The sequence below is a fragment of the Aquarana catesbeiana genome, linkage group LG11, assembly GCF_042186555.1.
Source record: "Aquarana catesbeiana isolate 2022-GZ linkage group LG11, ASM4218655v1, whole genome shotgun sequence".
NCBI classification, from domain to species: Eukaryota; Metazoa; Chordata; class Amphibia; order Anura; family Ranidae; genus Aquarana; species Aquarana catesbeiana.
Window position 1 is genome coordinate 126,180,655 of NC_133334.1, and position 16,405 is coordinate 126,197,059.

A 16,405-nucleotide genomic window follows, 5' to 3' on the forward strand; every position below is an offset into this window, starting at 1 on the left:
TTTTGGCAACTGCTTCCAGAGTTCAGTTCCTCTTTAAAGATCATCAAGCCTTTTCATACTATCACTATTTCATATAGCTATCACAAGCCAAATCCTGCAACATAATATTCATGTTTTGGTATGCATGTTCGTGGTATTTCTTAAATTAGGTTTGCAATTTTCTGAGCCGTAAATCCCCATTTTATGAGTGTTATTCATGCTATATTGAATTTGACAATACGTAAAGTATACATGTAAATGTTTTTGTAATTTTATAGCTTATGCTATAGTGATGTGCAAAAGACAGTAACCCAAGATATTGGGTATTGGCATCCATTTAGAGTTTTCAGACTCCTTAAAGATGGTTGCTAATTGGTTGCTCTAGTTCCCTGCACTTTCAGATTTGTTGTTTTTTGTTCCTTTTAACAAGTTTTCTGTTCTAAAAAATGAACTCATATGAAGAAGTTTTGTCCTTAGCAGTCATTTATTTTCCACCAACCGGTTGTATCCCTTTTGGTCTTTGTCTGTACCACACACCAGAAGTCATTATGAAGGAATAAATATCTTCAACTGGATTTTCCATCTTGTGGAGTCCAAAAGATGGGCATGGTATGATTTCTTAGCTTTACATTCACCACCTCTGTGTGGGTGGAGTCAAAAGCATATTGTTATTGAATCATTAGAACCTTTGCATGACATGCACCTGAAATCTTACATGGCTTTTGCTATCCTCGCTGTCAATTCTAAAGTGTAAGTGTACACATTATATATAATCAAAATTAGAATCCTAATTCTCAAATCCAAATTCTGCTACTGTATTTTTTACTCAGTATTATGGCATTTTGGCAAGAATCACAGGATGGAACAATCACATAATAAAACTGTATTGATATTTGATTGACATTGAATTCCCCTTTTCTCTTTACACATTACTCTGTTCATGTAAACGATCAACAAATTTTATTATATAGATTACATGTATTTTTTTAAATACTCTAAGCTTTGCAGGCGTCTGTTTTTGTTTAGCCATTCATAAAGTGTATTTTAAGCATTTATTTTTATATTTCTATCTCTTCTCTTTATGACCTTATATTTAGCTAACATGAGCGCATTTTCAATTAATACAGTGTAGGGCCAATCTTGCCAAATGTGTTGCAGATAAAACAGTTATTTCATGGGTCATTAATGTGTTTAATGCGTGGAACATTCTATTAAAACAAGCACTTATTATTTTTATGAAGATGTTTATTACTATGGTTTAACAGCTAGAGAACAACTACATTTTGAAGGCCGTAATCATTCATCTAATGTGAGGTTGTGCCTTTTGTTTGTGGGTTTTCTTCTACACAATATCTGAATTATCATACGCCAGCAACCAAGCATATATTTTTTTAAAATTTCGAGTTCGAGATTAGTAGATACAACATGAAAACACCTTCATAAATTTACAGCAGTGCACCAAAAAAACTTAGAAATGGAGTAGGATTTAAAAAAGAAAAAAATATTGATAGAATTTATGTACATAAAATGATATGTTTAGGCCACAGGTAATACTGCTCCTAAATTTTAATGTTCTGTAGTTATCTTAGAATATCACTACAAAATAGATAATAGAACATCTATAGCATTTAATGTGCATCTTAGTAATGGCAACAAATGTGATTTACCAAAGTGAAGGTCTTCAAACATCTTACCATTTCTAAAGGCTTTAAGGCTGGGTTCACACATATGTGGCCACAGTTTTAGTGCGCCATTCTGTGCGGTTCTGTTCATCGGTTCAGGTGCAAATTTTTACCAATAATAATGTCAATAAAATTTAGCGATGATGGAGTGTGTGGGGTGGGGGCGCCACACTATGTGTGTCAATAGACACACACAGTGCAGCTTGTGTCGAGCCTGCATGCGTACCCCCTTATCAAGCAGCTTGCTGGGGGGATGCTCTGTGTAAAATCATATGACAGGTTGGTTATTTTAGCAAAAATTAAATATTAATATTAATATCACTTTAACCACTTCACCCCCCGGAAGATTTTACCCCCTTCCTGACCAGAGCACTTTTTACAATTTGGCACTACCTCGCTTTAACTGACAATTGCGCGGTCATGCAATGCTGTAATCAAACAAAATTTGCATCCTTTTTTTCACACAAATAGAGCTTTATTTTGGTGGTATTTGATCATCTCTGCGGTTTTTATTTTTTTGCCCTATAAACAAAAAAAAATAGCAATTTTGAAAAAAAAAAACAATATTTTTTAGTTTTTGCTATAATAAATATCCCCAAAAATGTTTTTAAAAAACAAATTTCTTCATCAGTTTAGGCCAATATATATTCAACATATTTTTGGTAAAATCGCAATAAGCGTATACTGATTGGTTTGTGCAAAAGTTATAGCATCTACAAACTATGGAAAAGATTTATGGCATTTTTATTATTTTTAGTGGTGCTGCGACATTGCGGTGGACAGATCAGATGCTCTTAAAGGGAACAACGTACCCATACATTATTTTGCCCAGCCGTGCCATTCTGCTGACGTATATCAGCGTGAGCCAGTTGGCAAACAGCTAAAGAAAAATTCCAGGAATTTTTCTTCTCCATGCAGTGGGGTTAGCTGCTTGTTTATGTCTTGGGGAGTGGAGATAAAACCGCCTAATTCACCGCTCCTCTGAGCACAAGACCGGTGCTTGCCACTCCTGCCTCCCCTGCAGGCTAGTGGTCTTGTGCATAGACTGTTCTGACTTCATCACACCCATAGACTGGCTATGGATGTGAGGATGGCAGGAACAGTCCACTACTGGACTTGGGAGAGAACTGTTTTCTGGAGGATTAAAGGATCAAGTGAGTATAGCCTTTGTGTGCCCCTGGATAAAATACAGTGTGGGTACAACCCTATGGGGAAAATAAATCCTGGAGTTCTACTTTAGGCTTCATGCATACTAGCGTTTTTTTTTTTTTTATTATTATGCTAAAAAAAATGCTGGTAAAAAAAAGCTGGTAATAGCTTTTTGTAGTAGCCTTTTAGCAGCATTTAAGAGCATTTGTGTTTTATTCGCATTTTTGCAGTAAAAGTAAAGTAGTGTTTAGGAGCAATTAGCAGCATTTAGGAGCATTTCTGCTGGAAAAACACTCCAAGAAACCCTACAAAAATTGTTTTTTGTGTTCTGCTCCTAGTCGCTGAAGCTCAAAAAGCTAATAGCCTAAAGTAGTGTGCATTGACACATAGGATAATGCTATTTAGCTTCTAGGAGCAGAAAAAATGCTAATAGCTTGGAGCCTTAAAGCTATTTTCTACTTATTCTCAAAGTAAACCCTGCATACGACTGCTAGTCATAGCCCAGATGAGTTTTCATTATTGTGTCCTTTGTTTTCCTAGGATCAGGCCATGGCCACTGCTGTTGTCCACCCCTGCCTCCAAAGTTGTCTTTTAGATAAACCTTTTATCTGCTATCTAAAGGAATTTGCATTGGTCTATGGACAAGTAGAAGTGAAAACAGTTCTCCTGTCCTTGATCTTGGAGAATAAATAGTGCATTCTGTAAAAAAAAAAAAATTAATAATGGTTAGGCTCTTGTGTAATTCCCTCATGGTTCACCAGTAATGAATATATGTGAATTGCAAGATTATAGAGTGCTTGAATTGTAATTGTATTAAACAGTAATGCTTGGACCATGCATGCAATGCCAATAAACTGCTCATTACAAGCACATACAGTGTGTATAGAAAATAATCACCCCCCTTTAAAATAACATGTTGTTGCTTAGCAGCCTGAAAAGAAGACAGACACATTTCTTGTTTTATCCAGCTGTAGTTATAACTTATAACACCCAAGTGAAAGATATAAAACCACCCTCCTGAAAAAGACTTGTAAGCTCAGTCAGGTGTAGCTAATCACCTTCTCCATGGCACACAAAGTGATTTGACTTTCAACTGTGATCAGCTGTGGTCATTTTAATTAGCTCAGCATGAAAAGAGCCCCAGTCCCTGTTAGTGCAACTGAAGCAAACAATCAACTATGGGTGGCAAGGCACTGTCAAAAGATCTCTGGGAAAGTTGTGGACAGGCACAAGTCAGGTGATTGATACAAAACATTTCAAAGGCTTTATCAATGCCTAGAAGCACAATGAAGTCTATTATTAAGAAGTGGAAGGTATTTGGTACAACACAGACCCTCCTTGGATCAGTACATCGTCCAAACTGGATAAAAGAGCCAGGAGGAAACTGGTCAGAGAGGCTATCAAGAGACCTACATCAACTCTGAAGCAGTTGCAGGATTTGTGTGACAAAAGTGGTCATTGTGTGCATGTGACAGCAATATCACAAATTCTCCACAAATGTGGCTTGTATAGGAGGGTTGCAAGAAAAAAGCCACTCCTTAAGAAAGGCCACATGCAGTCATGAGCTTTGCCAAAATGCACCTTGAACTATAGCTTTTCAGTCATTAGTGCCATATGGACAAAATATCTCCAATATTCAACTGGAAGATCTCCGCTCTTTGTAGTTCACTTAAAGCAGGGGAAGGCAACCTCGGCACTCCAGCTGTGGTGAAATTACAACTCCCATCATGCCTCTGCCTCTAGGAGTCATGCCTGTGATTGTCAGGGTCTTACAATGTCTCATGGGACTTGTAGATTCACCACAGCTGGAGGGCCGAGGTTGCCTACCCCTGACTTAAAGCATATGTAAAAAACATAAGCAGTACATATCTGCAATACATGTACATTATCCCATGTTTTATCCCTTAAAACCTCTACAAATACTTAAAAATAATTATGTCAGCCATGCCAGCTGTATTTGGCTAAAGTACCTAAACTCTCCCTCTCTCTTTTTACTACAACAAAGACACAAATTATTTAGTCTAAGTCTAAGATAAGAACTAGGAGGGCTAATTGGACTCCTTGAGAGAGTTGTGCACAGGACAAAAGACTGCTCTAAATTTCTGACGTAATCAACAGGTATTTTTGCACTCATTGAACATATATAACGAAACCCTTTAAACATTTCAGCATCGGAAGGATTTACCCCCTTCCTGACCAGAGCACTTTTTGCGATACGGCACTGCGTTGCTTTACCTGACAATTGCGTGGTCGTGCAACGTTGTACCAAAACAAAATTGACTTTCTTTTTTCCCACAAATAGAGCTTTCTTTTGGTGGCATTTGATCACCTCTGCGGTTTTTATTTTTTGTGCTATAAACAAAAAAACGTCAATTTTGTAAAAAAAAGCAACATTTTTTACTATTTGCTATAATAAATATGCCCAAAAATATATACAAAAACTAATTTCTTTCTCAGTTTAGGCCGATATGTATTATGCAACATATTTTTGTAAAAAATTGCAATAAGCGTATTTTGATTGGTTTGCACAAAAGTTATAGCGTCTACAAAATGGGGGATAGATTTATGGCATTTTATTATTTTTTTTATTAGTAATGGCGGCGATCTGCGATTTTTATCGTGACTACGACATTATGGCGGACATATCGGACACTTTTGACACTATTTTGCAACCATTGTCATTTATACAGTGATCAGTGCTATAAAAATGCACTGATTACTGTGTAAATGATACTGGCAGGGAAGGGGTTAAATACTGGGGGGTGATCAAGGGGTTAAGTGTGTCCTAGGGAGTGATTCTAACTGTGGAGGGGTATTGTCTCACTAGAACATGACAGAGATCACTGATGACAGGGAGCAGTAGAACTCTGTCATGTCACTAGGCAGAACAGGGAAATCCCTTGTTTAGATAGGCATCTCCCCATCCTGCCGCTGCGTGACACGATCACGGGCCCCCGGTGGACATCGAGTCCGCGGGACCCACAGGCATGGTCACGGAGTACATGGCGGTTGCATGCGCGTGCCCACAATGCCGCGATTTAAAGGGAATGTACCTGTACGCCCATTTGCCCAGCCGTGCCATTGTGCCGACGTACATCGCTGCGCACTGGTCACCATGTGGTTAAATGGTATATTTAGCAGACCAAAAAGATAGCAAGAGGCTTCTTTTTGATTGACAAATGATTACTTCAAAAAACAACAGCTTCGGAGTTGCATGAAATAACCAATCATTCACCTATCACCATCATTAGCCTGGAAACCTCTCATTCCCAACCCACCTACTTATGGAGAACAAACTCGTGCCTCGTGTAGTCCTTTCCGTATGCAGAAATACTTAGAGGACTTTTCTCACTTTAACACTGGTTCTGCTTTAGACCCCTTTTTCCTATGGGCCGCACAATTGGTCATGGTATACACTTTAAGTAACTAGGTTATTTTAGCACATACCAAATGATAAAAGATTAGTTACTACTACCTATTTTAAACTGCAGAGCGCATAATGTCTATTTCTGTTCTTGTACAAATGTATATGTGAAAGTTGCATGATTGTTCCAAGTGAAGGACACAGAGTACTGAAGTGGAGCATTTCATTTTGAAAAGAATCCCAATGCACCTCCCCAACATACCCGCATATGTACTGCATTGCTAAAAATTGTACATACGCTTTTTTGTACATTCAGATGAATGAGCTGCCTAAACACAATGCACATTAACACTTGTGCATTAATAATACCGGAATACAGTGGTGTGAATTGGCCCCATAAAGAAGGTATCTACATGTCTCATTCTATAGCACATTCAAAAAACAAAGTTTGTGGGCAGAAATAAGAAATGGAAGAACCATGTAACCAAATAAATGGCATTATGTTACAATTGACAGTTACGATCATTTGTATATATTATGTTTATGATGCAATAGAAATTGCCACATATACAGGTACTCTTTAATATTGTAAAACAGGTATGTAAACTGTGCATTAGGCGTATTTGTACAATAAAGCAAAACATAGGATGGGAAAGACTTGTATAAGCTGTACTTTCTGCAGTCATTACGGAGCATGTTGGGAAAATTGGCATTTTATTACCTCCTGTTAAGTTCCTATGCAAGTGTCATTTTATTTTACATCAAATCAATTTATAGCTTTGACTTTTAAATTTAGCTGAGCCAAATAAATTAACACATGCCACATCTGATTTCTCAAGTCTTGCTCTACTTCTTTTCATAGTCTGCCATGTAAATCAAAGTGTTCTGCAACAACATTTGTATGGTAAATGCAAACCTTTTTTCTTTTTTGTAAAATATATTCTGATGAATCTCTCATTCTTTAAAAATCCCAGTATAATATTCTTTAGCATCCAAAATGCAAACAATCTTTAGAAAAATAAAATACCAGCCCACATAGAATTATTGGATTCTCCAATAGCCTGAAGATGAGCAATTATAACTCAGTTTTGCAAGTAATTAATATTTTAATCACCTTGAAATGTGGTTATATTTTTCTAATTATAATTAAAAATGGAATACCATTTCTTTAATCGACAAGTCTGTGCTGTGCTATTTTTACTTCTCTATTACTTCTTGATTATTTTGAGATTTTCCTAAACAGGATATACAATAGGTCATACATAAAATATTGATAAAAGAAATACCACCTATAAGGGACCCATAAGCAAAGGGTTTTATCCGCTATACTTTCCACAGCCTTCTGGAAATCCATAGTGGGACCATGGTCCTGATTTTTATTTGAGATATGATTCAGCTGAAGGTCTTTTCTGCAGTTAACAATCTGCTCAGTGCTAAAGACCCTGAGGCTATGTTACATGGGTGACAGCCCTTGATACCCCTTTAACCACTTAAGGACCAGCCTCGTTTTGGAATTTAGGTGTTTACATGTTTAAATTTTTTTTTTTGCTAGAAAATTACTTAGAACCCCCAAACATTATATATTGTTTTTTTCTAACACCCTAGAGAATAAAATGGCAGTCATTGCAATACTTTTTTTCACACCGTATTTGCGCAGCGGTCTTACAAGCGCGCTTTTTTTGGAAAAAATTCACTTTTTTGAATAAAAAAATAAGACCACAGTAAAGTTAGCCCAATTTTTTTATATTGTGAAAGATAATGTTAGGCCAAGTAAATTGATACCCAACATGTCACGCTTCAAAATTGAGCCCGCTCGTGGAATGGCGTCAAACTTTTACCCTCCAAAAGTCTCCATAGGCGACGTTTAAAAAATTCTACATGTTTTGCGTTACAGAGGAGGTCTAGGGCTAGAATTATTGCTCTCGCTCTAACGATTGTGGCGATACCTCACATGTGTGGTTTGATCACCATTTTCATATGCGGGTGCTACTCACGTATGCGTTCGCTTCTGCGCACAAGCTCGTTGGGACGGGGGGGTTTAAAAATGTTTTTTTATTTTTATTATTTATTTTACAATATTTTATTTATTTTTACACTTTTTTTTTTTTAAATTGTGTCACTTTTATTTCTATTACAAGGAATGTAAACATTCCTTGTAATAGAAAAAAGCATGACAGTACCTCTTAAATATGAGATCTGGGGTCAAAAAGACCTCAGATCTCATATTTACACTAAAATGCAATAAAAAAGTAATTTAAAAAAATGACATTGAAAAAAATGTGCCTTTAAGACGTATGGGCGGATGTGACGTTTTGACGCCGCTTCCGCCCAGCAGTGTCATGGAGACGAGTGGGTGCTATCTTAGCCTCACTCGTCTCCAGGCACAGCACTGAGAAGGACGCGATCTTCTCCGCTGCTACCGAAGGCTCCAGTAAGTGTCGGAGGGCACCGGATCACGGCGGGAGGTGGGCCCTCTCCCACCACTGATAAAAGTGATCTCGCGACGAATCCACCGCAGAGACCACTTTTATCTGAAAGCCGACCGCCGCATGAAAACGGGGATACCGGGGTTATGGCAGCTAGCTGCTGCCATAACGATATCCGCTGGCAAACTTTGGACGTACATCAGCATGCGGAGGTCGGCAAGTGGTTAAACAGCAATCCATGGTGGATCACTTTTCAGAAAGCAGTTGACAGTTAGTTGGTAGATAATATATTTCCTCCTCACTACTTGTTCTTACTGCCCCCTGGCCACTTATGATCTAGCCCTGACTGACTTGTAGAACATATTTAAATTGATCCTATTCTTTCCATCTCCCGCTCAACCAGCAAAATAACAAGCATTTAAAGTTTCAGATGGTATTACATGTGAAATTGCAAATAAAAAAACCTAAATGTGCCTCGGTGTAAAATTATTTTTACTTTTCTTCAACTGAATAGGGCATTTTTAAAAGCCGATTTAGAGTTTGGGCACAAGTAGCTCACCTATGCCGTGAACCTCATTACATTTTTTCCACCTGCTTCCTTTGCTTTGGCTACATTTCAGTTTGGTGTTGGCTCACTGCTTTCAATGAATAATCCCTTTGGACCAAGCTGAGCAACAGAAGTGTGTGCAGCAAGAGTTTTCCTTTACAAAGAGGTTGAGTCCCTCATTTAGCGTGCCGTTGCCACAGTCAATAAGAGGTCGACAATTGATCCTAGCATACCAAGATTTCTCTGATGCTTTATTAATTTGGAACAACCCTCTTTGAAGTCAGTTACCATCCTAGACCCTAAGATATTCAATTATCAAATCAAATTATCAGAAACATAAAATTCCAGGAACGTAAAAATCTTTTATCCAACCTTTTCCCCTGCTTAATCCATACTAAAAAGGTCACCGCTTAAAGTTAAGCCAACCATAGTCTGAACGATGTGTGGACAGGCTGAAGGCACCCAAGTTGATCGATCAACCTGGGTACAACCAGCCTGATGGATTTTACATGCGATTATTGCTAGCGGCTGTTATAGCCACTAGAAAAAATCATTGTGTTCTCCTGGCGGGGGTGGCTTGCCCCCGGGAGAACACAATGGATCCTCTGTCAACTCATGGTTGCAGGAAAGAAATTTGCTCCATCTATGAGCAGCCTTAGCGATAAATGACAGTTGCTGATTTCCTCTATTACTGATGAAGACTGGGAGGGCATGTATATGTCCCTTACCCTAGTTTCCCTATCTATAAATAACAAACTTTTATTCACATTGTTTAATAATGCTTCGTGAACTGGTTCATTTTCTTTCTATATACAAAAAAAAACATTGCTAGGAAACAATTGATCAATTAGAAATGAATAAAAACATTAGATTCAATATTTTTTGCTACGTACTTATTTTAAGGAAGATAAATTTCAGCTGAACCATCTTACTTAATTTTTCTACCCAACTACTGTACATTATAGTCCATATTTTAACAGAAAGGACAGTGAAAAATACTTTTATCCTTCCCTTCCCTATCCATTACTTTTTTGGAGTTACACTTTAAACTGATGATAAACAAAAATAATCCACTTTCAGGAGCGTCCTTTCAATTTATGTAGAAACTCCCTGAATGGGAACTCATTAGCAATGAAAGACTTGAATTGAAAAAGCTTAATAAAAACAAAGTTGACAAAAAACACACCATGCCAATGGTCCCATTCACCTAATGAGTGGGAATGAAACAAGCATTCTTGAATCAGGGTCAGAGCTGGTCTCCCAGAGCCATGGGCCTACTAATGATTGTTAGCTCTGGTTTCCCTGTTGCTATGCTACCTGCCACCTCCTGCCTTACTTAAATTGTTCTGTTGACCTGCTTTTTATTTATCATTACAGTTTTCTAGACCAGTTAGTTCACTAACTGAACACATGCTTATCTCTGTTGTTGAGTTTACATAGAAATTGCTTTCCCAGCTGCTAAAAAGATAGCACATAATATTTCACCTGTGCTATCTTGTGTGAAAGCTGTTTGTATTATGTCTATATAGTTATTTTTTAACTGCTTGTAAAATTTGTTGGTGTAAGTGATAAATGCATACTGATTATAAGATGTAGTTACAGTTCTGTTTTATAACACCGCTCTCTTTGTGTAGCATTAAAATGAGATTTAAAAAAATGTTGGTGTAGTTTTAAACAGTTTTATGTTTAAATAGCTCTCTAAATAGAAAAACCTTTTAATGCTGGTATTTTATTTAGGATCATGTACATTTAGCATTCTTAACACTTTTTTTTGTAATTTTTTTATTTAGATATGCTGACTTTTTGTTTAGTTGTTATACTGGATTACTGATTAGGAAAATTATTTCCTAAAAAAATAAATAAATAAAAACCCACACTTTCTATATTAGAATATTTTCTACTGTAAACAAAGCTAAAATTCTTCTTTGTTTACAGTAGAATATTTTCTACTGTAAACAAAGAAGAATTTTAGCTTTGCTGCCTTTAATTTTTTGTGCTATAAACAAAAAGAGCAATTTTGAAAGCAAAAAAATATTTTTTACTTTTTGCTATATAACCTAAAATCCAATTTTTTTTTTTTTTAAATCTTAATTTCTTCATAAATTTAGGCCAATATGTATTCTGCTACATAATTTTGGAAAAATAAAATCCTAATAGGCGTATATTGATTGGTTTGTGCAAAAGTTACAGCATTTACAAACCTTGGGTTTGTGTATATATACTGGAATTTGTATTTATGTATGTGTTATACTGGCTTAGACCAGCGAAATTCACTGGTATAAGGAATCATAATGTGTTAAAAAAAAATAAAAAAATACTGCTCACTTTGCCAGAGTTGCCATGCCTCTTACTAAATACCTTGGACTGTCTACTTTTCAAAAGGGTGCCCTTTGGGGGATTTTTTTTACTGTCCTGCTATTTTCGGGGCTCAAGAAATAAGATCGGATTAAGCAATTTTCATAGTTTGTGTACTCTAACTTTCACAGGGACTAAATAATGTGCCCAGTATTGAAGTGGTTAAGAAGGTACAATAATCCCATATTCAATTTAATATAAAAATGAATCCTAGTATTTATTATGGTAATAACGTCATATAGGGAAACGTTCCTGCGCACTGAGATCCTGCCTGTGCTCTCTACATGACCTGTTAAGGGTCCACAGGATTAAATCAGTTGACAAAGCGGATCGATTCATCCAATAGACAGGCAATCTTCAGTAAATATTGTCTTGCTGCAAACCCAGGTCGAAACCATGTTTGAACTAATTCACTATAAGGAAAGGGCATAGTAAGAAAAATGTAACTGTTTTCAATTTAAATATTTAAAAATACTGTATTAGTTAATACATTAATTGTATTGTAATTGTATTAATCTTTTATTATGTAATTTGTGGATTTCCTGTGAATAACTTACATTTTGATCATATAAAACTTTATCTCTCCTTTCTTAGGATCAGAGACAAGCTCAGATGTCCCAGTATCGGCAGGATCATGCATTAATTATGAGGTCTCTGGTACATATGTCCGATGTTGCAAGGGCAGGAATAATGTCTCCAAGTCAACTGACCACCATCAACCAGTCTCAACTCAGTGCCCAGTTAGGACTAAATATTGGTGGAACTGCCATTCCTCATACTTCACCCTCTCCACCAGCCAGCAAGTCTGCAACACCATCTCCTTCCAGCTCCATCAATGAAGAGGATGCAGATGATACAACCAGAGTATGTATTTGAAAACATGTTTTAAATGAAAAAAAAACTGTAAACTATTTACTGTTTATTTTTTTAAAGCCAAACTCCTGCCAGTATTTTGTTTTAGACACAACAGGGGAAAGTAAAAGACTGTCCGTTTTTTGTCTCTAATCCGAGATTTCACCTCACTTTGTCATGATAGGAAATTATGGGAAATCTCTCCAATGAGGCCACAGACAAAAACAATTTTTTAGGAGAGTGGGAAGGATCAAACTTTCTGACTATGTTTTTATTGCGGTCTACTCCTTCCTGTCTTGGTGACACATGCTCTGGTATTTGTCTGGTGTCACAGGGACTCAAAGTGAGGAAGTATCTATCCATGGAGCCACACACAAGGAATTTCTCCCCATGAAGTCACAGACAGAAATAAACACCTTACATAAATTTTAACTCTTACCCACTGTAATAAAAAAAAAAAAAAAGAAGAAAATATATGGGTAGGCAACTTTGGTCCCTGCTATACCTATAAAATTCATATGTTTATAGCACTGAGAGTTATGGAAAACTACGTAGGCTACCATTACTGATCTCCTTGATGACTGGCTCCTGTACTTTTGGGTCATTAGTCTGGAAGAAACCTAAAAAAATATTAAATACAAATGAAAGTCTGAGGAACGTTAGAATTATTTATCTCACAACCCATCCTGGGTCAGAGACCCAGAAATCACAGAAATCAAACTAATATTTTCATAAGGATATCAGCAATGGCAGCCTTTTATATGTTACTTATGACATGTATTATATTAACTTCACTCATTGCCCTGAATGAACTAGATACTTGGCTAAAAACAATATTTATAACTGTGTATGAAGCACAGATTTCTAGGTATCTAAATATAGCAATTAACAAAACATAACATTCTTCATGAAGCTCAATGGATACTTTAAGAACTTGCACAAGTAAATGCATATCATAAATGCAATAATAATTACTAATAATAAATATGAATTATTATTTAAGACTAATTACTCACGGTTTAAAGATGTATATATTTCCAGAGAGATTGATTTAAAATAAAATTAACCACTTCATGCCCTCAGGACGTACCCCTACATTATACCATTATAATACACAAACAGGAGAGAGCTCACAGGCTTTGGTTCAATACCCATCATTTTGTAAAAAAAAATAGAAAAAATACACTCACAAAGATGAATCACATGTCTCAAACCATGGTGCCGTGCACAGAAATCCTCCCACTGCCCTTGATAGAAGCCCCAGATGACAGCGTGGACATGGCTGCAGTCCTGAATGCAATTGCTGTTATGTTTGATCACATACACGTTGACAGTTCACATATACAGGAAGCCTCCCGACTGCCAGACAAGCCAGCGTGCTTGGGTTATGTGATTCAAGCAGCTGGCTGCTGTCGAGATGTGTGAACTGTTGCTAAAACATGTTTCTGAGGGTGTGGCCTCCTTTATCAAGTTCACCCAGCACCATTATAGGCAATCTTTAAATAGCATGACTTGGTATTGAGGGATTACCATTCACAGAGCCACTACTGGCCAGATACTGACAGCGCAAGGGTTACTATAAGCAACACAACAATATCCAGGTGCAATTCATATAAAAACTCATTAGTATCTACTCTAACTTTCATATAAAAAAAAACATATAATCCTACTGTTGCATAACTGGATATAGTAACGCAAGTAAGGAAGCAACTATTTAAATATATATGTTTATACACATATGACTCATATAAAGTACTACTTTGATTAGAAAAATGAACTATATAGTAACTGGCAATAAATATCAATATTAAAAGGTGGTGTAAAAATCACAAAGGTTTCTGGTAGCTACGTTATTCAATCATCTTATACTGCAACCTTGGAATCATATTCAAAACCACTTGACCTCTGAAAGATTTACCCCCCTCCATGAGTGACCAGGCCATTTTTTTGCTTTTTGGCACTGCGTTAATTCAACTGACACACCGTAACGCTGTACATAAATAAACTTGTATACATTTTTTCACACAAATGAAGCTTTCTTTTGGGGGTATTTGATCACCACTGGGTTTTTATTTTTTGTGCCATAAATAAATAAAATCTTAAAATTTGAAGAAGAAAATTCTGTTATATGTTTTTGCTAAAATAAATCGCAATAAGTGTATATTAATTGGTTTGCGTGAAATAGTGATGATCAGTGACTTATAGTGGGACTGTGATAGTATGGCAGCCAATCTGACACTTTGTGGGAACCAGTGACACTAATACAGTGATCAGTGCTAAAAATACGCATCATCGCTGTACTAATGACACTGGCTGGGAAGGGGTTAAACATCTAGGGTGATCTAAGAGTTAAATGTCTGCTGAGGAACCTGACTGACCTGCACAGAATCCTGACCTCAACCAGATAGAACATCTTTGTAATGATTTAGAGCAGAGACTGCGAGCCAGGTCTTCTCTTCCACATCAGTGCCTGACCTCACAAATGCGCTTCTGGAAGAATGGTCAATCATTCCCATTGACACACTTCTAAACCTTGTGGACAGCCTTCCCAGAAGAGTGGAAGCTGTTATAACTGCAAAGGGTGGGCCAACTAAATATTGAACCCTTTGGATTAAGACTGAGATGCTATTAAAGTTCATGTGCGTGTAAAGGCAGGCGTCACAATACTTTTTGTAATATAGTGTATGTACGTGACCCGACTCTTCCAAGTGGGAGGGGGGCGCATGCCCAACAGGAGCCTATCAGCAGATACAGATAGAGATGTCCACCGGAACCCACCGATCATCAGGCAGCCTGCCTATGTAAACAAGGCAGATCACTGTTCTAACAGGAGGGAAGGGATGGAATTTGTGTCCCTGTAAAGCAGGGAACAAATTCCATCTCTTCCCCTAGTTAAAGCACCTCCCACAGTAGCAAAACACTGGTTAGGCACACAGATGATCCCTTCCCAGCCAGTGTCATTAGCACAGTGACAGTGCATATTTTTATCACTGATCATTGTATTAGTTTGATGGTTTATAACTCCTGCACTACCACTTGTGCTCTAATTTAAAAAATATTGCATATACATATAAAACAATGTAACATTTAATGATGTCTTGCAGCTTGCATCAAATGCTGTTCAACCAACAACTAAACAATAAATAGGATAAAGATGCCATGCTCCCTCTTAAGTGATTACATAAAGATAATTACATTAAATGAAACAGTGTGTCACCATTAGTGTACTAAACAATAAATAGTGAATAATAATGATCCAATAATGGAAACCATGGTATTGCAGTTCATAAAATGTGAAATAAATATGACTTCTTCTTTACAAAAATCTTAAAGCCTCTTCCCCAATCACCTCAGTGCTTTCAGTGTCCTCACCTCAATATTGTAGTAGACACACATGTGCAGGAATATCCAGCTCACTTTTCTTTGGCCAGATTGGTATTCCAAGATCCCAGGGTACTTTGTTGTAAGGTCTCCTACTCAACAGGATATTCATTATTCACCTAGATCTTCCTCCTCAGTACTGGAGCTGTGGTCCCTTTTAAAAACTACACAGGCATATCAGGGTTACCGTTCTTCCTGGTATGACATCACTTTCGGTCCTCACTCCTACAGACTCCGCCCTATGTGTTACATCATGTCACTTCATCAGGGGAAAATTTTTTCTCATGATGAAGTCATGTGGCATGTGACGTAACGTAATGTGTAGGGCGGAGTCTGTAGGAGCGAGGACCAAAAGTGATGTCACTGTTCCCCAAAAAGTGTCAAAAGTGTCAGTTCCTATCTTAATGTTGGCTGCAATATCACAGTACCACTGTAAGTCACTGATCGCCACCATTACTAGTAAAAGAAAAATCCCATAGTTTGTAGATGCTATTTACGCAGTTGTCAGTTAAAGTAACAGTGCTGTATCGGGAAAAATGGCCTGGCAACGAAGTGGGGGTAAATATTCTGGAGGTAAAGTGGTTAATAGATGTCCCGTGATACCTCTGTACAAAAAAAAGACAAAAAATAAATTGCAAGAATAATAAAGACATAAAGTAAGTATATATAT

The 16,405-nt window shown here is 37.0% G+C and overlaps 1 protein-coding gene across 4 annotated transcripts in view; it reads left to right on the top strand.

Moving 5' to 3' along the window:
• Positions 1-16,405, top strand: part of TOX3 (TOX high mobility group box family member 3) — a 287,385-nt gene that overhangs the window by 254,606 nt on the left and 16,374 nt on the right. For all 4 annotated transcript variants that reach the window (XM_073604971.1, XM_073604972.1, XM_073604974.1 and 1 more), the window contains one exon: positions 12,097-12,366. In XM_073604971.1, the coding sequence (XP_073461072.1) occupies positions 12,097-12,366 (270 nt within the window). The remainder of the gene's footprint in view (positions 1-12,096; positions 12,367-16,405) is intronic.